This window comes from Balaenoptera borealis (genome assembly GCF_965194805.1).
Source record: "Balaenoptera borealis genome assembly, chromosome: 14".
In the NCBI taxonomy this organism is placed as follows: Eukaryota; Metazoa; Chordata; class Mammalia; order Artiodactyla; family Balaenopteridae; genus Balaenoptera; species Balaenoptera borealis.
Window position 1 is genome coordinate 68,819,893 of NC_138875.1, and position 26,662 is coordinate 68,846,554.

Sequence of the window (26,662 nt, forward strand, 5' to 3'; positions counted from 1 at the left end):
GAGATGAAGCGGCCACAGGAGCCTGCGGGGAGAACGTGCAGGGCCCACAGACCGCGGGCACCAGGTGCCAGGTGCTGGGTGGCCCTGAGCCCTGGGGTGCTGGCTCGGGGGAGGGTCACAGCCGGGTCCCCCCCCCCATCCCTCTGTTGCCCAAGCCGCCACGCTCTGGAGGAGCGAGTGTCCATGGCCGCACTGCTGTGGGCTCTGGGCTGAGGGTGCAGAGGGCATTCAGCTAACCCAAAGGGACATGCGCCTGGTGGGACATTCTGTCTGTACAAACCCCCTGTGGCTTTTTTTCTTTTTTTAAAATTCTAGATGCATCTAAAGAAAGCGGAAGTAAAAATTATTAGGCCAAATGTTTCTTTTTTTCTTTAAGAGCTACTTTCCAAGAAAAGGTAAAAGTATCGCCGTACAACCCAGGAGAGAAGAAGTAGGGTGTGCCCAGTGACCACTCCAGGGGTCAACTCCTGGGCTCCGTGTCCCCACCGTGGGCCACACCGAGGTCCCTGCCTGGCCTGGCACAGGGAGGACGCTCTGGAAGGCCCTCTGGAGGGCAGATTGCTGGCTGCTGCAGTACACCCAGAGGACCTGGGGGCCGGGCCGGAGCAGCTGGGCTGTTGGTACCCTGACCTCGGGGATGGGTCAGCAGCCGTGACAGTGACAACTGCTCGCTGCCCAGCCAGAGCACTGCCGCCCGGCACATGGGCAATGGGGGGGGCTCAGGCCACCTGCCATGGGCAGGACCAGACCCATCCTCGCCTGATCCGGGGTCACCAGGCATCACTGGACGGGGTGGCAGCCCCACCCCTGCAGACCTTGCCTGGACTCCACCTGCCAGGGCCCCAACCCTGATAAGTCTCTGTCAGGTGTCATTCCACAGGTCACGGGCTTCACGGGGACACAGCACTCTCAGACAAGTCCCCAGTCACGACAGCACCTGTCACGTGAAGTGAAGGTAGTTGAGGGGTGCTGGGCCAGGTAAGAGACTGGACCCTGCTTAGAGAAAAGGTCCACAGGCAGCGTGCCTTTGAAGGGACTCTGCTAACTCTGCCCACAAGGCCGTCTTGTCTGAGGCACAAGCCTCAAGAGGGTGATGCCACATCCTGGGAGGAGCTCGGGTGTCTTCTCCGACGACTGACTTCTGATCTCTCCACCAGCCACTAGTGTCTACGGTGGGTGACGGGGCGGCGGGGAGCCACGTCAGTTCAGGACTCAGTCCCTGCTCGAGAGCTCACGATGATGCAATGTCTCAGAAAATAAAATGTGCACAAGAAACCACTACTGAGTGAGACCACGGAAGTGTAAAACGCCAGCCCCAGAGGGTGGGACACGATGCTGGGCCCCCCCGGCTGCTGCTCTGCACGTGAGGGTGGGGAGGCCCCAAATGGCCAGACGAGGCCCATGGGGCACACGGAGGGCAAGGCTGGAGAGGGACTCGGGAGCCAGATGGTGGAGGCCTGAGGCTGAGCGGGAGTGTGGCTCTCGCAGACTGTGGGGACCTGCGTCCTCTGCTGCGGAACCTCTGATGAAGCCTTGAAAGGCAGCCTGCACCAACGAGACGGGCTGCACGTGGTAATTCAGACGAGGAAACGCAGCGGAAAGAAGGGGACAGGACTTGCCAGGACTTGGTGAAGAGTGGCCTTAGCAGCGAGGAGAGGGAAACGCCTCTGAAACTCTAGCCTGGGAGCTTGCGAGCCCGTCTCTGAACCGTGTACCCGCATTCATAGGTCCAGGTCCTCCCGGGACAGCACCTCGCGGCATGTACTGGCCTGGCATGCGCAGCCCTGGGCGAGGGCTCCAAATGGAACCCCTGTCCAGCAGAGGGGAAGGAGGTGGGTGGCGGCAGACGGGCAGCTCCGGTTAAAGGCAGCGGGAACGCTGACCGAACATGTTGGAACAGGGGCCCTGGAAGCTGTCCTCTGCATCCTGCCTCCAGGACACACGAGCGTCACCCTGGCACGGAAGGATCAGCCAAAAGCCAACGTGAACTTAAACACGGAGAGCACAGTGATGTCTCTATGCAAGCTACACCTCGTCTGTTAAGACGGAAAAGGAGAGAGGATTCAAGGAAGCGCTATTCTGCGCCTCTGTCTGTCAGTCTGGGAAGGGCTCGCTGGCTTCTGAAGCCCTGGGTTTGAAGGACAAAAGGGCTCTGTATCGGCCCCACACCCGCCACGAGCACAGTCCAGCAAATGCCAGCAACGACTCCGACTCTCTGACCCCTGCAGTTTCTAGAAATGTGTCTTCTGAAGTAGAAAACACCAGGCCAAGTGCCCTAAAATCTGGTTACTCCCCCAGGAAGCGTCCCTTCGCTCTCACCAGGGCCGTGACCCTGCCTGTCGCAGCAAACACAACTGGAGGGCTCGCGGTGCCAGGCCGGCCGGGCTGGAGGGGAGGCGGGCAGTGAGAGGACGAAAACAGGCGAAGCCCAGGCTTTGCAGAGGAGAGGGGGCTCCTCTCCACAGGGGGCTCTGGGCGGCTGTTATCAGCTCCCACCTCAGCTCCCAATGCCCTGTCCACACCTGCTCTTCACACGCTGCTTCCTGCAGCCAGTTCTCCCGAGCGAAACGTGCTGCCCTGAGGCGGGCGTGTGTGTGTGTGCGCGTGCGTGCGCACGTACTGAATGCAGCCCCGCTGTGGCCCCGCCGGCGGTGGCTCCTGGCCCCTCCCGCCCGCACTCGGGGGTGGCCCGGCTCTGGCCTGACCAGGGAACAGCCCGCTCCCGGGGAGTGGGTGGAGGGGGAACCACACCTCATCAGTGTCCGTCCTTCCTGGGTTTCGCTCCCTCAGCCCAGGAGAACCACACAGTCTCCTGTATCTCACAGTTACCCCTTCACCACAGGGAACAGTCTTGATACTAATCTCCCCTGGTTAACCTACCTGTGCTTTCTAGCTCCTGACGAGACCCAGACCCTCTGTTGAGCGGGGTTTGGAAGGTTGGAAAGCCTTGCCCAGTGACCAGGAAGGGAAGGCACATTCCGGGAGAGGCCTTCGCCACGGGGTCTGGGCCCGCGTGCTGGGTCGGGAGCTCTGGGGGACCCGGAACTGCTAGATGATGGGGTGTGTGGTTAGCGGAGAGGTGGAGGGGGTTCTGAGAACATCGACAAGACTCTCACCTCCCTGCCCCTCAGTTCCCGAACCCACAGGACAGCACTGACGCCACGACCTCACAGGCAGCGTGTGGGGCTCTAGGCGGGCCCTCAGCACACACTGGTCAAACGTGAATTCTCAACTGCCTTCAGGTGCTCTAAATAAGAGGAACACAGGTCCTATTATTCATACTATTCTTTCCTGCTGGGTCTCGATCATTTTTCTAGTACAACTCATTCCCTTTCCCTCCTGTGTTTGTAAACATGGCCAAAACACATAAATGGCCTCTTTGGAGCGTCCAGCTCCACATGGAACCCGGGGACTCAGGGATACCGCCATCACCACGGTCCTCCTCACCTGCACGTCTCCACCACCATCATCCACAGCTCTTCACTGAGTATCCACCACACCTGACACCTGCGAAACCCACCGCCAAGCAGTTACCCTGACGTCCAATTTCCGAGTCGGCAGTTCCCCCAGGCAACCCCCACGGGTCCCAAGTGTTTGCCTGGGTGGTGAACTCTGATTCGATCACCATTTTGGTCAACGGGATCTCCCATATACACTCATGGTGACCGGGGGGTGCTGAACCGTTTGGAAAGCACCGATATCAAACGTGATGTTGCATGCGTCCTAACTTTGGCTTAAGCACTACGTGCTCTGTGCACAGCACCAGGGTTCAGAGGAGCAGCCTGTAGCCTCCATATGCGGGGAGTTCCGTTTTCACGGAAGGACAGGAGGCCTCTCAGAGCCTCACAGCATAACAGGCCAGAGAATGAACACCCCTGATCACCACAGGGGGGCGCAAGAAAATTCCTGGGTCCATGAACTTTCCGGCAGATTAGATTTGGGATGAAATGGACTTCACTGTGTACAACAAGGATTCCAGAAGCAAAGAACTGACTGCTAGGAATCTGGATACCCCAGAACCATGTACAGGGCTTAGGATTTTTTCCTGACTTATATATTTGATTGAGCGAATTGATCAAACAGAACTTTTTAAGGTAGAGAAACCTTTTATGTGACGCTTCTGAGAAATCTTGGTGTCATGGATGGTTGTATCAGTCTCAGTAAATATCAAAGCTGTTCAGAAAAAAACCCTGAAACCATGACTAAAAGCTACCAGGATTGTAGACACTGTATTCCAACCAGAAATGCAAAAGTCCAAATTCGACCCACTCAACTGTCCTCTCTGAACAACAAAAAACAAACCACTGGTTTGCCTGGAGATTCTGAGAAGGGGCAAACCAGAGGAATCTGGCTACAGGAGATGCATGACCAGTGGCCAACCAGAGCCAGAGGGGCCTGCCGGCCACCCAGGGTCCAGTCTCAGCCAAGTCAGCCCAGAGGTCTGCTCACGCACAGGGGCCTCTCTGTGGCCGAACTGGTGAAAACGAGCCCACACGCCCTCAGTGGAAGGTGTGCCGTGGCTCCCCCAGAACCTACTGGGGTCAGGCTGAGACGGGGGCAGTTGAACATCAGCTCGAATCGACCCAAGGGGCCCTGACCCAGGTGAGAACACCGCTTGCCTGGCAGGAGCTCGCTGATTGGTCTGGTGCTCTCACTATTGCTTCAGCAGTCCAGACAGCTTGTGAGTCGTTGCCTCCGTTTTTCCTTCTCCTAATCAGCTGTGGTGACACTTGCGGTCCTTGGGTGACATCTGTCCTCATGTGAATGTTACCACAGAGTCCCAATCAGAAATCAGACAGCCTGGCGGTGCCCATCTCGCGGGCCTTGTCCCCCCTCCACACTCCGGAGTCAAGGTCAGACTGTTGTGTGACAAGCCTTCGAAGACGACCTCCAAAGCCTCCAGTCTATTTACAAACCAGGCACCTGACCAGTCGGTCTCATCTCCCGGGTAAAGGATAAGCTAGGTTATCACATCGCTTTACAAGAGTCCCTTTCCCCCAGAGCAGACATCACAGTCACGACCCTGCCAAAGCCAAGCTCTTCTCCTGGCCAAGCCCCAGAGCCAGACCCTTACCTCGAGTTTCTCAGAGGAGAGGTCCTGGGCCATCCTGGAGCTCTGGTGTCTAGGAGGGCAGTTTACCAACCTAACCGATGTGAACGGCAAGTTTTAAGTCAGTTTCTGGGGTCCTGAACCAGATAACTCCGCTTAGCCTGGAGGCTTCTTTAGTCAAGAGCAGAGGTGGACGAGGGGGACTGCTCCTTCTGACCAGAGTCGTTCACTCCTCCTACCTGTCTTATCATCTTGGCTTTGACGACTGTAAACTTAGGAAACAGGGAATTTAAATAAACGGAAATAACGATAAGGATGAGAGAGACTATAACTAGAACAAGCCCAGGGACTTGTTAAATCACATTTAAAGAGTGATCTGAGCAAACCCTAGGGAATTTTAGACTCTACATCTGGGTCCTTAATGCTAGCAGCTTCTGGCTCTGGACGAAGCCCCGTCTGCAAACTGAGGGGTAATTCGGGGTCTGTGCTTCACATGGAGCAGCCCTGGGGGCGCGTGAATCTGCGTGTCCCTGTGGCGAGTCTAGGCTCGGGCACGAGTGACTACCCTTCACTCGACGGTGATGAAGAACGAATGCCACGGACCCAAACCGGGTCCCGGTCCCTCTCACACTAGCACGTGCCACTTTTCTTTGGTGACATTTTCTCCTTTGGGTCTGAGACAGGATTTGACTTAATGTTTGATGATGGCTCATGTGCAGATGGAACGGGGCCTCCTCAGTGATAACTGGACATGCTCACCCGTCCTGACAGCAAAGGACAGCGTGCTTCCAGGAAAGAGCCACAGCAGTGTTTCCCTTCAGCTAAATTAAATCAAGTCCTGGTGCAAGCCTGCGGTAAAATATTATTCTGTTCCACTTTTCATACCGTCTGACCTAGTCCCTTAGCAACAGGACTGCGGCTAAACAAAGGCAGTTGTTCAAATAATTATACGTCCCATGTGAAGAGGCTAATCGTTTTAGTCTTGAAGTGTCAGTAATTCATAATCTTGGACTTTCGGTTTTGATTTGTATTTTCATTGAAAATGTGGAGAAGGCCTGGCTCTGTCTGGCAGCTGACAGCGGCGGGAGCGGCGGACGGTGCCGTGTCGCCCTCTAGTGGCCTCCGGAGCAGGGCGGGAACCAGCAGTCGTCCACCTCCTCCACCGGGCAGTGCGCTGAGCGGGAGCATGGTCCATGAGCGCCATACCCGGCAAACCGCCCCCGCCCCCAGTCTCCTCCGTGCCTGGTGTGCGCCCGGCTGTGCCTGGCACGTGTCAAGAAACACGTGAATGAGGGGATGAAATGCGGAGGGAAGGAACTCCTGATTAGATCCCAGCTCTTCGGTGAAGTGGTTTTACTGAACCGCAGTGAGTCCCATTAGTCAGCCAAGGAAAAGCTCTTGCCCTGATCATTTACTTTAACGACCTCTGAAAGGTTTTACTCCACATCTCTTTTGAGGCAGCCTAACTCCTTCACTGTGTTCAAACTCCTCAGTCACAAAAGGACTAAATATCAGGAACTAAATGCTCTCAAACTAAATGCCTCACTTCAAGACGAGACGCACCCCTGAGGGTCACACCTGTTCACACGTGCCATTCCCGAGCACAGAGGGGCTGCCGCAGCCTCAGGACGCCGGCACGCACGTCGGGGGGCCGGGGTTTCCTTCCTTAGTCAACTGTATAAAGACATGACTTCGATCACTGTTCTAACTTGTTTGGGGCTCGAGTCCATAAATCTTCGCCTTCCCGGCACCCCTGGAGGAGCACAGATGTCCAGACACAAGCAACCACTAATCCCACTGGCATGTTTATATTCTTTAAGTCATAGGGGAAAGTCCTCAGAGAGAAAAACTGTCTAAAAAACACAGGGCAGAGTTTATAAACTCACGGGACCCCTTCAAGGATGACTCGGGGCTGTAGCAGCCTCTCCCCCCCCCCCCCCCCCCCCGGTGGAAACGCTGCAATGGATGGAGGGAGGGGTTGCCTCTCTCCGCCCCCAGCCTCTTCCCGCTGCTCTCCACCCCGAGGATTTCTGTCTTTCATACAAGGGAAGAGCCCCTTCTCTGGCCAAAAGGGGAGGGGTCAACCAGCGAAACAAACAACGCTCAGGTGTGAGTCCCCTGCAGGCACGTCACTGGACTTGGGACCTACCCAGAAGTAAGCCAGAACCAGCACCGGGCTGGTTGACAGGGTCGGGGGCTCACAGACTCAAAGCTGCTCCAGGGCAGGCCCAGCCCCTTCCTTCTGCTCGATAACCTCTTGGAAAGCTCCCAGCTGCCACAAAAGAGCGGCCACAGAAAACCCATTAGCTGACTTCTGCCTTGGGTCTTCTGCTTTGTATCCAGACTAGACCTAAATACCAAATGCAGCTTTGGACCACGTACCATCTATAAACTTTACTGAGTGCCAACATGCACCAGGCCCCGTGCCAGCTGCTAGGGACACAGAGATGGCTCTGCTCGGTGACATCGTCCTCAATTTCTAATGAGGACACAGGTACTCAAGGAGGGGTACCAGCTTGGCCAAGGTCACCTAGCCAGGAAAAGGCAGTGCTAGACACGAGTCCAGCCTTCCAGCTCCTAGAGGCTCTGTGCTTCCCTCCACCCCCGTGTCCCTGAGTGAGGGAAGTCCAGAGGGCACCACCAGGCAGTGCAGCCTCCTGAAAAATATCAGGCAAGTTGACACACATCCTGGGAAGGCCAGGCCAGGAGATGCACTGGCATTTCCTGAGGGTGAAGGGATCACTGTCAAGGTGAGGACACCTTGAGGATGCACCTCACCTCTGTCAGTTGGCAAAAGTGGAAGAGAGCTGCTGATGGGCCACTCCAACACCTGTGAGACGACTCTCCCACCTGGCTGTGGGGAGCTGCTAGGAGGGACACACAGGCTGGCTCCCTGAGGCCCCGTCAATCCCCACCCTCCCCAGCTGAGAGCTGGGCCCTCCAGGAGCACAGCCTCCACTTGCTGCAGGTACCTGGACTTTCCTAGGGGCCTGTAATGAACTGGATGTTTGTGTCCCCCCCAAATTTATATGTTCATGCCCTAGGCCCCCAGTGTGATGGTATTTGGAGGTGGGACCTTGGGGAGATAATTCAGTTTAGATGAGGTCATGAGGGCAGGACCTCCATGATGGGATTAGTGTCCTTAGAAGAAGAAGAAACCTGAGTGTGCTCGCTCTCCCTGTCTCTCTGTCTCTGTCTTTCTCTCCATCACGTGAGGACACGTGCGAAAGTAGCTGTTTTCAAGCCAGGAAGAGGTCTCCCACCAAGAATCTGGGACTTCCAGCCTCCAGAACTGTGAGAAATAAATGTCGGTTGTTTAAGCCCCAGTCGGCAGCATTTTGTTACAGCAGCCAGAGCTGACTAATACACAGTCGCGTACAAAAGCATCTGATGGGCTCACCATTCAGATTCACAAGATCCCTGAGCCCTTTGGCAGCCCTCCCCGCACACCCTCCCACCAGTTACATAGCCACATCTGGATTGAAAAGTGATGTGCAGAGACTAGGGCCACAGAAACCTGTCAGTAGCCGCGCTCAACCTTCTCGAGAAATCACAAGTGCAAGGGCGTCTCTGCCGCTGGACCCTGTGGTGGAGTGAGTCCTGACAAGGGCAGAGGCCAAGGGTCTGTTCTCACCAGGAAGCAGCCCTGGGCTTGAAGCTGCTCAGGCGAGACCCTCAGATGAGCAGTGGGTGGGGCAGCGCTGACTGCTGAGGAGATGGGGGAGATGCGTGCAGCCCTGCACCCCCAGGCCTCCCCAAGTCTGACGAGCAAGGTGGGAAGGAGCAGCGTCTCATCTGCACCTGAGGTCACGGAGGCCAAACTGACCAGCCGGCCAGTAAGGAGCCGGGCTGGGACCTGAACCCGGATCTGCCCACTTGGAGCTCAGGGCCTATCCACTAACCAGCAGCCAACCCAGCACACATGCCCACTTGGGCTTCCGGACGCTGACTGAGAAGTTGGTCGGAGAAGCCCCATGTCTGGAAAACCTCTTCTGTCTCAGGAGCCTGTTTTTTGTCTGGGGGGTGCAGGGGTGCTGAGCGGGAAGTGATGTGTCCTGACGCCAAGGAGCCGTGGGCCGGGCACTTACCCCTTCCATGGGTGCCACGAGCAGGTCGTACAGAGCGCGGAGCGGCGGCCTGGCGAACGAGCTCTGCCTCCTGGGAAGAGAGGAGGTCCCGTCCTTGACGGGCGACGTGGTGTTGCCGACCAGGCTGGTCGTGCTCTGGCAGCTCCTGGGGAGAGAAGGACGGGGGTGACGTCAGGCACAGGCTCCGTTCCTGTTCCTGGAGGAGGCAGCGGGGAGGCCACCCAGCAGGACGCGCCGGCCTCCCTCCCTGTGGCCTCGCCCCCTCCCCCTCAGGTACTGTTCACAGCACAGTGAGCACTGACAGACACCACAGGGCGGCCCAGCTGCGCACAACAGCTTACACGGCTGTGGAGTTCTTCTGCATAATCAAATGTCCTGAAGTGCTCTTCAAAGGATTTAATTACATCCTTGTGTGGAGCGACTGGGCAGGCAGACATGAGGACCATGAGAATCGGGGCAGCCACCAAACTGCTCGGAAGACGGTGCCCCAAGACCAACTAATGTCCAGGGCGCTGGCCTTGTTGGGGCCAACGAGGATCCTGTTGGCCCCAACCTGGGCTCAGGTCAGCCTCCGGCCCCCACCGGAGCCCCAGCACAGCCCGAGGCCCCTCATGGGGGGGTGGTCAGCTCAGGCGCAGCTGCAGGTATTGTTTTCCTTTTTAATTTATGTTCCAAAGTTTCCAGGCAAAATTTTATTAGTACAGGTGGTATTTTCAACCCCAAGGACCCCAAGTTTCACACTCCCAACACAGGCCGACAACATTCATTGGGTCACTGATGCATTGAGAAAATGTTTCCTGAGCACTGGCTACCTGCCAGGCACTGACGCAGGCCCTGGGGACCAACAGAGGACAAACGGCACAGGTGAGCAGAAGAGACGGCAGGTAGGGAAACAAACCCATCTCCACTGCAAGGACCAGGCTGCCCCACGAGTCCTTCTGAACCCGCCCCTCGGCGTGGCTAGCGTGGCCCCAGCACAGCCTCTGGTGGCGGCCCCCACATGACTACTGGACAGTCAGTGGGCTTCAGCCTTGATCCAGACACCGTGCTCAGTTCTGGAGTTTCTGCTATGCACTCAAGGACCTTAAGGCAGAGACCAGGTCTCACACCAGACACGTGGCCAAGTAAGTACTCTGGGCGGCTGGCAGTGGCAGCTCTGTGGTTATTACCTAAGGAAAAGCAGAACACGGCTTTCCCTCCTGGGCCAGGCCAGGATCCATGACCATCTAGAGAAATGATCTGAAAGATGCGTTTGCGTTTTTGAGGCATGGCTTCTGTCCCTGGCCTTCCCCCACCCTTTGTGGTGTTCTCAGCAGTGTCCCACTTCTAAATCCTAGGGTCATGCCAAGCCAGGCTGTGAGCACCCTCAGCCCCTACCCTGCTCCTGCAAGAGAAGAAAGAGGAGAGGGCTCGGAGGGCCTGCGAGCCTGCTCACGGCCGCTCCTACATCACCCTCACTCAGAAAGCATGTAATTACAAGCGACTGGGGCTGTGGCATGTCTTTGCCATCAGAGCCAGTGAAGCACAGATAACCCTGCAGTGACACTCAGAGGCTCACTTAATTCCCTGGAATACACGGCAAAGAGCATTGCTCCCCTGAAGGAGCGAGCACCAAACTGCCCTCCAGAGATGTGCTGGAGTGACGCGCAGTGTCTGTCACGGCACCGTGTGCTCTTACACACGGCCTGTGTGCACTCGCAGCCTGGGGAGCCCGGGGTGCCAGCAGAACAGCACGGGGGGGTGGCAGGACTGCAGCACCCTGCCCCACACACCCCTCACTTCACTCTTTAGACATGTGTCTCCTGGACTGTGGGCTTGTTACCCCACTTGAGGCACCTGAGTCTGATTAATCTGGCCACAGACATCCAGGGAGTGCCATGTTCCCAGACAACGGTGTGGCCACAAGTCCTAACAGTGACCGATGGGGCGCTCCACAAACCCCAAGGCCCTAAACTAAATAGCTCCTACTGGAGAAAGAGACCCAGTTCCACATCCCGAGCTCCCCTGGTACAAGGAGACCAGCATGACCAAGCTGCACAGGGAAGGCAGGAGGGGGTGGGGAGCTGTGCGATGGACAGACCTGTGGGCACGGGTCCCAGCCTGGGGCAAGTCTCTCGCCCTCTGGGCCTCACTTTTTGCATCTGCAAAAAGGGAAAATGCTGCAGAGAGTGTCAGATAGGGGAGGATGACTGCAAAGCATCCAGAGCCTGAAAGGTGTTGGGAGTCTCAGCTGATGGGACAATGAGTGAGAAGCCCTGGGCAGGAGGGTGGAAGTGGGCGGGGTTGCCTTTCTATTGAACCCATGAAGTGCCAGAGGCATCTAAAGGGGCCCAACAATGCTAACCCACTCCACACGCATCACTACCCCGCCATGTGCCAGGCACGTGGGTCCACATAGGGGCTGACCCATGGGTCCCGGCACTAGGCTGTATGTAGAGAAGGGAAGAGCGCCAGCAGGGGTCCGGGGCATAAGACCCTGACTAGCTGCTGGTCAGGCAGAGCCAAGGGAGGGCTTTCTGGGAGAGGACCATTTGCTGTGGGCACAGGGGGCGATCTGGAGTTAGACTTCCTGTGGACAAGGAGGGGGAAGGCCATTCCAAGCCCAGGGACAGCGCAGAGGGAGGCACCAGTGTTGGGAATGGAGCACTGGGGTGCTTGGGGCAGAGTGTTGGGGGCAAATGTATGGAGGGTGGGGCTGCGGGCTGGAGAGGTGAGGCGGCAGGGCGGCTGGCCTCTGGGCTCGCGCTGCCGAGGCCGGCCCACCCCCTTCAGCACCAGGCCTGCCTGAACAGGAAGCTCCTCCCCCAGGCCAATTCCTTGCAGGGCTCATCAGAGGAAGGCTCTGCGGTCTTCACCCTTCCCTGAAGGCCTCCTGCTGGTCTCCAGGGCTGGGACCAGGCTGGGACTCAGCGCCCTCACTCCCGGCCAGTTCAGGTGGGAAGCCAGTCGATGTCCTTGGTCAGGGCTGGTAAACACACGGCCGGTCGCGGCACGTGTTGCTTGGCGGAGGTTTCCAGGGACACTCTCTCTGGGCATCTGTACGCTTCCGGGGGCTGGGGGCGGGGGCCGGGTCTCAGGCTAGGACCCACCAGGGTCACAGTAGCGAGCAGTGGTTTCCTCACCTCCACAGAGCTGCCTTGGACAGACTGCAATCAACAAGCTCCCTGTGTGTGTTGCTTCTGTTTTTGCTACAACATTCACAGTGACCTACAGCGGCTCTCACAGGGGTGCGCCTGCCCGGAGATCTGCACAAAGATGCACCATATTTCAGAGGAGCCGAGCGGTCAAGCTCCTTCCCTGGGCTGGGGGGACGTTCCCGGACAACAGAGCTGCCGCCGTGTGACTCTGCCAAGGCATGTCACTTCTCTGCTCCCCACTTTTCCTTGATTGTAAGACAAAAGGGTAGACTAAATGCCTTGCAGGTCTCTTCTAGTTTTAAAAAATTAAAAATCTACTCACTCTAGGAAGCCATCAAAACTGCGGTGGCTCTTTTAACCGCTCTGCTGGCCACAGCCCTAGAGCCCTCCCTGAGCTTGCCCGTGTCGGTGGCAGGGCGTGAGCACAGCCCTCCGGCGCTGCAATCTGTCTGGAAAGTCGGCGTCGCCAATGCACGTCCCTGTGGTCGGGATTCAGAGTCACAGCCAAGCGGCCGCGGTCCCCTGGGCTCTGAGCCCCGGGCCGGAGTGGTTGACAGGTGTGAGCGGATGTGTGGGATGGTCCGCTCCCTGCTGTCCTCCTTCCTGGCATTGTCGCCACGGCCCAGTGCATCCATCACACTGCGGAAGCACGGCCGCGGGGTGGGGCCTCGGTGATGGCACTGCTCTGATTTCTGCGGGCCCTTTCAGCCTGGCTGACTTCTCTCTGCCTGGGCAATCTGGAGGCAGATGAGAGGATGGTGCTGTGACAGGGTGGAAACGTTTCCCCGTGGCAAGAGGGTGAGCCGCAGGAAGGGCTGGGCCCCTATTCAGGCTCCTGCCAAGCCTGCCACACCCACATCTCGCTCTCAGGACCCTAGGAGGTGGGGAGGTTCCTCTTCTACAGATCAGAGAGGCCAAGAGCCTGGAAGAGGCTGCCGGCCAGGGCAGGGTCAGGCCTCCCAACTGCCAGGGAGGGAGGGGTTTTATTGTGTCCTCCCAGCCTTCAGGACACACTGAGCAACCTGCACTTGCCTCCGATCGCTGCCCTCCCCGCTGCTGGGTCCACAAATGTGACGTTGACAGCGGGCAGCCTCTCCCAGATTTCGTGGGAGCAGGAAGGAGGGCCGGGCTCCCGGGACTCCCAGCTGCTCCACCACGCGGCTCCAGCAGGGGGCGCTGGCTCGCTTTCCTTGAGGCCTTCATTTATTGCCAGGGACCCTATCGGGCTAATTGACAGTCCAGCTCTCAGCAGAGAGGATTTTCTCACACCACATCGTGGTCTTTACCAGCTCATTCCTCAGATGATGTTTATTAATCTACTTCTGGAGAAATATTCGTTTTCTCTGCGGCTCAGCCATCTGTGTGGTAATGGGAAACGGAGGGACTGAGCACGCATCCAGGGGGACAGCAGGCAGGCAGGCAAGGGGGGAGCCGCCTGGTCTCTGCACCAGCAGGATGCAGAGCTACGAGGTGATATGTGGAACGCTCCCGGGCAGGGCAGAGGCATCGGGGTAGTTTATGTCTCCGGAATGATGACAAAAGCCAGGCGGTCTGGGTAGCACTTGCGGCTCATGAATCTCCCTGCAGGAATGAAGAGAGCTATTCCCCAGGCAGGGGGATTTATAACTGCCTGGGCCTGCAGAAGACCCTGTGCGCTGGGACTCGCTCGGGCTCACACACTGACGCACCCCACGCCACGGCCCCGACTGGGGCGGGCGTGCGCCTACCAGGCATCCGGGAGGCCGTGGGACACCTGGGGGATGTGCGCTTGGAAGGCTCGGCCCGAACTGCCACACTCAGCACAAGCTGGTTGCCCTGGCTTCCCGTCAGGGCTCTGCTGAGGAGGGGAGTGAGGTCACGTGCAGAGTTACTGTGGGGGGGGACCCACCCGGGGGGGACCCACCCCGGGGGGACCCACCCCCCACCCCAACACACACACTGGTTTCTCAGCTTTCACAGTCAAAGAAGGAGAGCGAGGTGAGCAGCGGAAATGGGGGAGCAGGGGCTCAGCACCCCTCAGGTGAGACTAAGGGAGGGGCCCCACCCAGGCTGAAGACCCCAGGGATGGTGGCAGCCAGCCTGGCCCAGAGATCCCACCCGTCCCGCCTGTCTCTCGGCGCAGAGGGAGGAGCCCAAACCTAAGCTTGGTGCATCCCAGAGATTCGCAAGGACTTCCCAGGGCTCCGCACGCACTTCCACCCAGAGGCGGGACTGGAACAGGCCTCCCTTGTCTGAGGAGGGGCAGGGACCGGGCAGAATACAGGGGAGCAGCGAGGAAAGGGGCGTTGCATGAAAGCATGACAGGCGAGCTGACCGAGGAGCCAGCTTTGCTCTTCCAGGTGCTGAGAAGCAGGGATGCCTGCCTCGCAGGCTTCCCCCCTGCGCCTTGGAGGGTCTTCTCCTTTCCCACCTTTCCCGTGTCCTCCCCTCTGTGCTCAATTCCCCGCCAGGCACTCGGGTCCTTCCCATCTGACAGGGCTGCAGAGTGAGCTGAGCCAGGAGCACTCACCCAGGGCACGTCTGGCATCTTTAGGGCAACTGGAGGGAGAGGACAGGAGAGAACCATGGGACAGGGGGCCTCTCCTGGGGTGGGCCAGGCCGGGCTGACCCGTGGCCATCACTGGAATCCTCCCACCAGGCAGGTCTCACCCGCACCCCCCGCACCTCCACTGTCACAGCTGAGTAAACAGAGACTCTAGGTTAAGCATCTCACCTAAGGCCCAGGTCATGGGCAGGGCCCCGTTGGCAATGCAGTCAGGCAACAGGAGGCTGGGGAGCCCAAGGCCCAGCGCTGCCACAGCCTCAGGCCCTGAACCCTCGTCTGGAGTGCCCCGTCACCCAGGATGGCAGACGCTGCACTGAGCACTGTACTGCAGGCCGTGTGTGCACAGGGCGCACCCAGGTCAGGCTGTCCGGGGCCAGGAGAAGGAGGAGGCCTCCTGCCACAGTGCTGAGCTCGTTCTAGGTGCGGCCGCTTTGCTCAGGCGCCTGGCTCCTCACCTTCTCTGAGGTCTTTATCACATGTTTTCACTTTCCAGTGGCCAGTTCAGGAGGCTTCCTGTCTGTGCTCACAGCAGCAGGGTCCTGGGCCTGGGGGGGTCCTGCCTCCACTCCTCCAGAGCCCCCCACCTTTCTCAGGGGGGCTTCCTGCCTCACAGCCGAGGAGCTGGGAGCGGCCCTGGCAGACAGAGCCGAGCTCCTGTTCCATGGGCACCTGCTGCCTGTGAAACCACTTGGGTTCCCTCCTCCCCACCCCCAGCCCTGACCTGGATGCTCCAAAATCCCCTCCGGGGCTCTGAAGTGCATCTTCTGAGGGAACAGGGGCTGGCTGGCCTGAGATTTGAACAAGTACCTGGGTTTTAAGGTACCAGTGGAAAGATAAATTGGCAAATCCATTATATTCAAGCAGCCAGAGATGCCTCAATTCAATTAAAAAAAAAGGACTCTGATAGCATTCAGTGACTCTCCGCCATGAACATCCTCACGTGAAGGGCTGTCTCCTCGGGGAGATGAAGGCTGTCAAGTGCTGCATTTTAAGTACTTATTCAATAAGCTGTCGGTGCTTTCTGCCTGCTCACCTACCTAATCACCAAGCACCTGGCTCACTGGTCTGGTCCCTCCTCGGGAGGTGGGCTCAGGCAGAGACCCCTGCTCTTCCAGCGACGCCAACTCCTCTCAAGCCCAGGGATGAATCTGGGCTGCACGAGGCTTCTCTTCTCTTGCTCTTGGGCTCTCCTGGGAATGGTGGTCAAGGGCTGTGACACACGTACCACCAAGGGGCCTGGGACTGCCCTCCTGCAGAAACCACAGCCGCTGCCCACTCTGCTCTTTGCTGCAATGTGCATGAGGCTCCATGGCCAAGCCTGGGGATGGTCGCCTTGGAAAAACCTGATGCCCAGGCCAGCCTTGCACAGGCTTTGCCTGCTGACCCCATTCAGGGCCCAAGCTGGGCAGTCATGGGGGGACGGGCTTATTATGTGTTCAGGGATGGAGAGAAGAGGACCCTGTGTGTGGTGGCCTGCCCAGCTGATGCTAACACAGAAACCCCCTTTCCAAAGGGCCTTGCACCCATGGGTGATTTGTGGGTCCAAGCCTGTCCCCCCCCACAAACCTGTGAAGTCTCACTCACTCATTTATAAAGAACCCCAGAGCTGTATTAGTCAGTGCTGTCCAAAGACAGAATGCACCGCCTCAGGAGGTGGTGAGCTCCCTCTCACTGGAGGAGTTCAAGCAAAGGCTGAGTGATCATCTGGCAGGAGCATTAGATGGGTGGGGATCTGGGAGCTAGAGCACTGTCTTGGGAGATGGCCAGACACAGATCCTAATGCTAGCTCTGTCGCTGAGCCCATGTGACCCGCCCATTGGGAAGGCACGCCTCTGTGCCACACTAGGCGTGGGCACCCAGACCACACCAGGGCGGCCCCTCTCTTTGGTCTCTTCTCTCCTGCCCAGTCACGGGAGGCTGGTCCCACAGGATGGTGGTGCCTCCTTCTCTTCCTGCAGGACCCCCAGTCTTGGTCACTGACTCTCTTGGAGGACCCCGACCAGGCCAAGGAGGCTCACTTGCCGATCCGCCCACCCGGTCTTCTTTTGGGGGTGTGTGTGGCCGGGGTGCTAGCTGGAGGCTGCAAAGCTGAGGGAGGGCTCTGGCCCCCTCTCTAGAATGGGGAGCCCTGACACTTCGTTGCCCTCTGCTTTGGCTCTAGCCACTGATGTCTGGGCAACAGGAAAGCCCCTTTCTGCACCATATCACACATACTGCCATAAAGTGAAAAAGTAAAGACCTAGCACGCATGTTGCGCCAGTGGTGGCAACAGAAGTCAGAACATTTCTCTGGGATTCCGGTCCTAATGGATTCTGGCTGGGCGCACCTGCAATGCCAAGGCACAGCCCTAGGACCCAGAATCCGGGTGCAGCTGAAAGCCTGTCCTGTTCCTCTTCCTCTTTTCTGCAGCAAATGCGATCTGCTGACTGCCCCTAGGTTCAGACACACATACACACACACACACACCCATATACACGTACTGGCCTTCCAGCCCTCAGCATAACTTCCCAAGCCTTCTGCAGGATGAGGGGTAGAGCCCTCTCTGGGGGCTGCTGCTTTGCCCAGTGGGGGCCCCCAGGGTCAGGTGCTAAACGAGAGAAGACTGCTCATTTCCTCACTAGCAGTGCCTGCCCTGGGCTCGACATGCAACTGTGTTTTCTGCCAAAGTGCACAGGCAAGAAGAAAAATAGTGGTTGTGGAGACCTCAAGAACAAAGACCAAGCTAGCTGTGCAGTGGGGAGAGAGAGAGAGAGAGAAAGAGGGGGAGAGAGAGAATTCTAAGGCCAAGTCTCACTTGACTTGCCTCTGCTGCAGCAGCCTCATTGCCAAACCAGTCCAGCAAACTGCCTGGAACAAAAGAGCCAAGCAGCCCATGAATCACGGGGCTGGAGGGCCCTGCAGAGGGGAGCTGGTGCTGCTACACACACGGCTGCTTCCACTTCACCTCTGTGGGCTCCAGGGACAAGCGCTCTGCCGTCCCAGCCAGTGACAAACCAGCCCACCTCCTGGTCACGAAGGGGCAGCAAGAAAGGCCTGCCTGGGACCCCACGCAGGGCAGGGCAGCACACAGGCCGGCAGGGCAGCTGGGAGGTGGGACCTGAAACCCAGCTTTGCACCTGCTGTGGGGGCAGGTCTCCACCCTCCCAGCCCGTGCGTGCCCCTCAGCTGCGAGACTCGAGGATAGGCTGGAAGTTTGCAAGGGCCCACACCATCTTAACCGACAAGGATACCTTGGCCTCTGTGGGTCACTTGGAAGGATGGAGGCCAGAGACAGACCCCTCTTCCTGGGCTTGTCGGGAAACAGCAGAGAGCACACAGCATGGCAACTGTCTTAGGCCTTTGGCTCCCTGCACTGAAGCTGAAAGAATGCAGCCTGTTTCCCCTCATCCGATCTGCCCTCAGAAGTCTCTAGAAGGTCAGGATTGGAAGGGTGTGCAGAGACCACTTCTAACCCTTTGTTTTCCTGAGGGCAGGCCTGAGGCTTCGAGCAGGTCAGGCCCTGATGAGGGAGCTGGGCACAGAGTAGCCAGGCAGCGAGCCCCAGGCTCCCGTGCTGCAGGCCTTGCTGCCCCCTCCCAGCCTCAGGGCTGGCCCAGTCCTCAGCCTGGCCCTGGGCACAGACCGCATTGTTTAAACGAACCAATGAACTAATCCATGGTACTGTGCTCACTGGACCTACCTCAGAGCTGCTCAGAAAGACAACAAACATTTTCCCAAAGCAAGCAACTCCATGATCCAAAATTCACACCACCTACCATCCAGGGGTGATAAGCTAGGATCCCAGGTACATCTGGTTTGACCCCTTTCTTGCCTTAGCACCGGAGGCCCTGGAGGAGGGGCTCCTGGCCACAGGCATGCCTGTGATCAGGCTGGCCATGGATGCCTGACGGCCTGCCGCTGGCTCTCTCTCTCTTGCGAGCAAAGGACATGAGGTGGGACAGGAAGAAAAAGGGCGGGTGAGGCTGCAACCCAAGGTGGTGAACACCTGTTCCACAGGTACATACAAATTTCACCCCTTCGAAAGTTTGTCCGCCCACATTATCATAAGAATCCAAGTTTAGCACTGTCCTTCACACCTAAAACAGTAGAAAGTCACCACGAGTACACGTGCATTAGGAAGCCTGTCATGTGTTGCTCATACATTAGCTCCTCAATTCTCATGTTAAGGGAACCCTGAAAAGTAGGAAGCTTGTTCCCACTTCAGCAACGAGGAAACAGGCTGACAGTGGTGAAGTCGCCTGCCTAGGGTCCCACAGCTGGCCACGCGGCAAGGCCAGACCTGAGCCCCAAGCTCTTCGCGCCCTAGTTCACAACCATGGATCACAGCACCAGGCAGAGTCGAGAATCACCTGCCTCAGAGGCCGAGAAGCAGCAGCAGAGGGCGGAGCCGGGCCCGACCCGCCTCCTCGCGCCTGGCCCTGTCCCTCCACAAAATTAAAGCCATGAGGGACACCTGCAAAGGGGGCAGGGCTGAAGAGGAAGCTGGGGGTGAACCAGACTGAGGTCCTGGCGTCCTTTCAGCCAAGTTGCCACTTCCTACAGCCCCAGCTCCTGGCTCCCGTCCCACTCGGCTCGCCCCTGGGAAAGTAAACACACGTTTGTCACCGTGACAGCACAATAATGAGAGGAAACCAGGGCCTGGAGTAGGAGCAGACGGGGCACACAATGCCCCCCACACAGGGCAGCCCGGCAGAGGCTGCCTCCACCCAGAGCACAGTCACTCCCTCCTGTGTGCCTGGCTCAACCTGCTGCCCTTCAAAGGCAGGGACCTCAGAGAGTCTGGGATGTCCTTCTGGAAAGTTCTCTCCAAATGTGACTCCCAGGTTGTTGCCAGGCAACCAAATGACAGCGGGACAGGTGCCCCTCAACCCCAACTGCCTGCCCCTGTTTATTTGGACGCAGCTCGGCTGTCACCCCCGGTGAAAAGGTGCAGGGGTGTGCTGGTTGGCAATTTCAACCCTGACCCATCTCGACGCCGCTGAGGTCTATCTGGTCAAGTAACGGGGAGATGGGGCCTGGGTCTGGACGGGCTCTCCCTCCAGCAATGCTGGCATCCACTCTTTCGGGCCTCCCTCAGTCTCAGGCCAGGAAGGTCAACACAGGGGCCTGGCCGTGAGTTACTGGCAAAAGCTGGCGAAGAAGTATGTGAAGTCACTCTGTGTGGCTTCTGCCTGGTGTCTGGGAAATCAGCTCCAAGGTCACGGGAAGAAGCGGCCGACCGTCCCCTGGGCCTCCCGTCCCAGCCAAGGCGGACTGTCACATCAAGCCTGCTACCGCTTCCTCCCCCTCACCCGGAGGGGCTGCTGTGACGCCCAGGCCCCGGGGAGCGGGGGCCCGGGAGTACCACGCTCGCTCCTGCAGACTCACATCCCAGCCAGAAGCCCAAGCAGCCAGAAGGAGCATCCCCCGAAAGCACGCTATCCACGCTGCCGGGCGCCCTGCCTGGCACCAGCCCAGGAGGCAGGACCACACATACCTGTTAAAGAGGTTGTTGCGGCGAACCATCCGAAGAAAGCCAGTGGGGTCGGTGACCGAGTTGAGCCTGTTGTTCATCTCCTCAAACTGCTGGTCCATGATGTCTCCGGCTTCACTCTCTGTCTCACTGCTGGCACAGGCCCTGTGGGGAAACGGCAGAGAAAGGGCGCTGAGCGCTGCTGCAAGCCTGCTCCGAGGCCCCGTCAGTCCAGCACCCAGCACGGCCCAGCGCGGCACCTCCTGAGTCTCCTCCTGCTCCCCACGTCCCGCGTCCCCCTCCTGCTCCCCGCAGCCTGCACCCTGCCCGCTCGTGTCGCACTCCGCTGGCTGCGTCCCCTGTGAACCCGCTGCAGGAAAGGGCTGGGCCGGCACCCAGGCTGCACTCCCTGCATCCAGTGTGTGCCCGACACAGACCGGGTGCTCAACCACCATTTGCTGAACGAATGGCACCATTTGCTGTGTCCTGACTGCCAGCCGGCTGCTCCGCCAGCGCAGAGCTTGGGTGAGTGTGCTGTGTGGCAGGAGCCCCAGTCCATTCCAGCCCAGAACCAGTAATTAAGCACCTACCTGTGCCAGGCACCATGCCAGGTGGGGGCACACGCAGCCCCCAAAGGCATTTTTCCAGACGAGGAGACAAACATGCACACGAGTGGTTGCAATGCCAGGCAGAGGGGGACTTTGAAATGTAGGCTTGAGAAACGTTGCTGACTGGAGCCCATTTCCAAGCTCAGCATGAGGGTGTTATAATTTTTGAATTAATAAATTCATATTTCCTCTGTGACAGACTGTAAAAGAACATCTCACAATGGATTTTAAATAAATAGAAGTACCCAGGAGTGCCCTGATTCATCAGTATGATTAAAATAACCAAGGGCATATTAAATGTAAAAGCTGTGTCCTATGGCCCTGTGAGGCCAAGACAGACGTGATGACATGGTCACGAAGGTGTCCGAGGGGGCGCTGGCCTCCCCCGGTCCTCACCGGGTCCAAGTCCACCGAGGCTGAGGCTCAGCGAGGGCAGACCTCTATGTGGAGCCCCGTCTTCCTTCAGCATCCTGATTACATCCAGACTTTGGGGAAATGCTGAGTGATGTCTGGCCCACAGATGACACCCAACCCACATGGCAACTTTGATTAAAGCCTCCTGCTGCCTAAGGAGCAGAGGGGAAGAGTGGAGAGCGCCAGGGCACTGGAGGCAGAGGACAGACTCACAGACCAGGCATGTAAGCCACTCACATGCTGGAGAAGTGGGATCTGGAAAGGAACAGACTTCCTGCTGCCCAGAGGGAAAAGGCTCGGCGCGTTGAGATTTGGGTTTAAGGTGAGCATGGCCTGCTTCAAATGGCTAGGCTGGTGAGCCCGTGGCATCAGAATTACAGGACAGAGAAGGGGAATGACCCCCTCACTGGTTCGTCACAGAGCCAAATGAGACGCAGTGTGTGAAGCTGCTTAGTAAACCTGAAGGCTCTAAGTGAACGTCAGCCCTGGTGAGATGTCCATTTTATGTGTCAACTTGACTGGGCCCAGGGGGGCCCAGACATTTGGTGAAACGTTATCCTAGGTGTGGCTATGAGGGCGTTTCTGAGAGATTAACATTGGAACCTGTAGACTGAGGAAAGCAAACTGCTCTCCCCATGTGGGTGGGCCCCAGTCAATCCACTGAGGGCCTGAATAGAACAAAAAGGGGGAGTAAGAGAGCACTCCCTGCCTGCCTACCTGCCTTTGAGCTGGGACACGGGTCTCCTCCCCCTTCAGATGTGGACAGATTGGAACTTACATCACCGGCTCTCCTGCGTGTCCAGCTCGCCAATGACAGATCTGGGACTTCTCAGCCTTCATTACGGTGTGAGCCAATTCCTCACAATAAACTTCCATGCATGTGTCTGTGTGTGTGTGCGCGCACGTGCCCTATCTGTTCCTCTGGAGAACCTGGCATCAGGCACCAGATTCCGACTCAGCAGTGCTCCTTGCAGAAGGTCACGCAAACGTCCCATCACTGGGAGAGGACCCCAGGGGCCGGAGCCCCAGAGAAGTGTCAGGACTGGGGCGGTCTTCAAGGACGGCAGAGAGGTACGATTTCTGAGCCAGCTGCTCTCCTTCATCCCAGAACCACACCAATGGCTGGTAAAGGCATTAGCCTGCCTTTCTTCCCAGCCACACAATCTGGACATGACCCTTCAAACCCAGCACAGTGCCCAGCATACAGCAGGTACGCAAAGAGGAACTGCTGAACGAATGCCTATACTGGAGAGCATTTTACAACATGCAAAGTATTTTTACACAGATTTAATCCTATCTGTCCAACAAGCCTGTGAGGCAGTTCTCGTCATCTCCACTTTATTTCTGAGGAGACTGAGGTCTGGAGAAGCTGAGGAACTTGGCCAAGGAGCACTAAGTGGTAGAGCCAGACCTGACCTCCCCGCCCCTCCCCCTCTAAGGCTCTAAGTGTCTCACACATTCCAAGTCTCTTTCTGCTGGGGTTTGACTAGGGGAGGGAGGGGATGAATACAGGAAACAGGAACCAGGAAACTTCCGAGCACCTAAACAAATCACCATGGCTTCCATCCTGTTGGAGAGCAGGAGCGAGGTTTTATTCCTCTCGCCACCCCACGGGCGTCAGTCGACAGGGTGAGCAGCTGAAGGCTTAAAATGCTCCCTTGGGAGCTGAGAGCCCTTCACAGAGACCCTGGTAAATATCACTCAACAAGCTCTTCTGTCCAGGGACACATTTATCATCTGAACGCGACGGCCTGCTTGGAGCTGAGAAATCTGCCTGTCATTCGGTGCTTTGCAAAGGCGAGAAGAATTGGCTGGAACCGGTATCGGCCTCCATTATCTTGCAGCTCCGCTCGCCCGTGTTGTCAGCCCTCAGGATCTCATACTTAATGGGGTTGTTTCCTATTTCCTGACCCTTCAAAGTATTAACACTGAAGGGAAAAACAAACAGGCGATGTCACAGATAAGGGAATCTCCCATTTACAAAACAAGCCTCATCTATACAGCAGGGATACCGAGTGTCTTGCCATCAACGGTCGCCATATCACAATCACAGCCCCCTCATTTCTCTGAGAGACTTTCTAGAGATGGCATATCAGTTAGTCTGATGCCATTCACTTTGATCCAGCAAGGATTACTGAGCAGGACCTACGTGCAAGAACCACAAAGGCCAAACAGAAGAGAGTCTCACTACGCCTGCCTTCAAGGCACATACCATCCTGTATGACTAGTGACTACTGGCTAAGGTGGGTTAAGAAGGAGGCAGGAGGGTATCAGCCTATAGCAAAGAGAGGGAGGGCATAAGAGCTTTCCTGGAATTAGCTGCATCTGAGCGGCATCTGAAGGATACAACTATGACAGGTAGAGGCTGGGGTGGTGGCTGGGAGTGGGGGGATGGAACAGTATGAGGAGGTGTGGAGATAAGACAGTGTGGGGACTCTCTGGGGCCCAGGGAATAACCCAGGTGAGCTGGAGCAGAGGGAAAGAGTGGCAGAGAGGAAGGAGAGAGTGGCGGAAGGCCTTGAACTTGGAAGGCAGTAGAGAGCTGTCAGTCCAGGCCTCTAAGCAGGGGGTAGTGGGCTCAGGGCTGCTGTCTGAGAGACAGTCAACTGGCCCAGACTGGAGAATGCCGATTACACGGGAAGGAGAAAGTCAGGTGGCTATTACCAGCACCTACTCAGAAGCAGCCCTGAAGGCCCGGGGTCGAGCCCAGTGGGGACTGTTGGTCCCTCACACCTACTAGAAACCCCATTCTCAGGAGTTACTATTGTGTTAATACATTAATGTGCCCTGGGTCTCAACACGCCAGGTGAGGCAAGCTTTCCACAAGCCCTCGGGCTCTGAGGTCTGGGAAGCGGCTCCCTCCTCTGCCTCGAGCTCCCATCCCCTGTCTCCCTACACAAATGGACAAGGCTGGCTGTAAACCCACCTTCCTGGTTCCTCCTCATTCTTTGCTCTCTATTGTCACAAACAATGGTTCTGCTTGTCCTGTGGTTGGGCTAGCTATCTCATTAGTCTAGACCTGTGAACTAGGGTGGCAAGGCTGAGAGTGAGAAAGTGAGAACTAACAGGAGAAACATTGCCAAACAGAGAACTTATCTTCCTGAAACTCATTGAAGGGAAAGGGTAAAAGACAACTAGCAGTTAATTTATGGCAGATAGAGAAACTGAAAGTAGAAGCTAGTCTTCAGTGGAAGAGGAAGGGGTTCAGTTTGGACATGCTAAAAGTGCAGACAGGACACTGAGTTGGTGATGCCAAGTATGCAGATACTGATCCAATTATTTAGATGGTCTTCCTTCCAGAAGGGCTGGAGACTATTAGAAATCCAAGTCTGGTGCTGAGGAGAGAGGTTGGGACCAACTGTTTGATATCTCATTCATTTATTCACTTAATAAATGTTATTAAGAATTTGTTATAAATATCCTGCTATACCACGTTCTGGTTCTAGGTAAAATGGAGTAAAAACACATTCCACCCCACCTTTCCAACTGAATACAACTATAAATTCTTGATGGGCTGCACAGAACAGGATATCTGAGGAATGTGAAAAGTAAACAATATCAGGCAAATGAGTGAAGAAGACCAGAATTCAAAGTGCCACCAAATCAGTACTAAGATTCACATTCTTTGTCCCTGTGAAATCCATCAGACAGATCTCTCTGAAACCCCCAGATGTAGAAGCAGGAATCAGTGTGAACAGAGACCTCCAGGAGAAGCCCTCTGTTTCTGGCTCAGAGACACTACAGAAAATCTCCCATTTTTCTTATTCTTTCATTTCTGTTCTCATGTTCCAGGCCACAGACAAATACTGTCAGTTGACCTACTCTAAAATAATTGCTAATGGAAGTCATTCAGATAGAAGGGAAATGACACCAGAAAGAACTAGGAACATCAGCAAAGAAGGGAGAGTAATAGAAATATCAAATGTCTGAGTAGATATAATAGACTATTCTTCTCCTAACACTGTCTGCTGGAGTTTTATTTATTTATTTTTATTTATATATTTTTTAATAAATTTAGTTTTATTTTTTATTTATTTATTTTTGGCTGTGTTGGGTCTTCGTTGCTGTGCGCAGGCTTTCTCTAGTTGTGGTGAGCAGGGACTGCTCTTCATTGCGGTGCATGGGCTTTTCACTGCGGTGTTTTCTCTTGTTGCGGAGCATGGGCTCTAGGCGCATGGGCTTCAGTAGTTGTGGTACGCGGGCTTCAGCAGTTGTGGCTTGCGGGCTCTAGAGTGCAGGCTCAGTAGTTGTGGTGCACGGGCTTAGCTGCTCCGCGGCATGTGGGGTCTTCCCAGACCAGGGATCAAACCCATGTCCCCCGCATTGGCAGGCAGATTCTTAACCACTGCGCCACCAGGGAAGTCCCTGGAGTCTTAATGTAGGTAGATGTAGTATGTAAGACAAATACAAGATGGGGCGGGGTGCTGGTAAAGATTCCCATATGGTGATAAGACTTTTATATTTCTCTTGAATTAATAAAGTATCAATAGTAAGTAAACTGCAGACTATAAAAAGTATATATATATTATAATCTCTAGAACAACTATTTAAAAAGCTATAAAAAGAAACATAGTCAAAGACACAAGAGATAAATTAAGGGACTTCAAAAAAAAAGTTCAAATAACCCAAAATAAGGCAGGAAAGGGGAAACAGAGGAATGAAAAACAGAGACTCAAATGAAAAACAAATATTACTATGACATACATAAATCCACACATATCAATAATTACATTAAAAGTAAATGGTCTAAATACAGAGACTGACAGAATGGAATTTAAAAACACAATCTAATTAAATGCTTTTACAAGAAATTCTCTTCAAATATGATACAGGAAGGTTTAAAGTAAAAGGATACAAAAAGATATATCATGCAAATAGTATTCAAAACAAAGCTGGAGTGGTTACGTTAATATCAAAGTAGATGTCAAAGCAAAGAAAATTACCAGGGATAAAGAGGGACATTACACAATGATAAGAGGGCCAATTCACCAGGAACATAAAATGGTTCTCAATGTGTATTCACCTATCAGCAGAGCTTCAAAATACATGATGTAAAAACTGACAGAACTGAAAAGAGAGGTGGATAAATTGACAGAGATTTTAATACTCCTTTCTTAGTAGTTGACAGAACTGGTAGACAGAAAATCAACAAGATACGGAAGAACTGAACAATACCATCAACCAACTGAATATAATTGAAATTTAGAGAAAACTCCACCCAACAAAAGTACAACACATATTCTTGTCAAATGCATGGAGAATATTCCTTAGAATAGACCATACCTTGGGTCATAAAACAACCTTAACAAATTTTAAATAATGCAAAATATGCCCTCTGCCCACCATGGAATTAGATTTGAAAGCAAAA

General features: G+C 55.8%; 1 protein-coding gene across 4 annotated transcripts in view; it reads right to left on the minus strand.

Moving 5' to 3' along the window:
- TTC28 (tetratricopeptide repeat domain 28) overlaps window positions 1–26,662 on the minus strand; it is a 648,733-nt gene that overhangs the window by 17,771 nt on the left and 604,300 nt on the right. For all 4 annotated transcript variants that reach the window (XM_082355559.1, XM_082355558.1, XM_082355557.1 and 1 more), the window contains 2 exons: window positions 20,297–20,437; window positions 9,139–9,283 (listed from right to left, as the gene is read on the minus strand). In XM_082355559.1, the coding sequence (XP_082211685.1) occupies window positions 9,139–9,283; window positions 20,297–20,437 (286 nt within the window). The remainder of the gene's footprint in view (window positions 1–9,138; window positions 9,284–20,296; window positions 20,438–26,662) is intronic.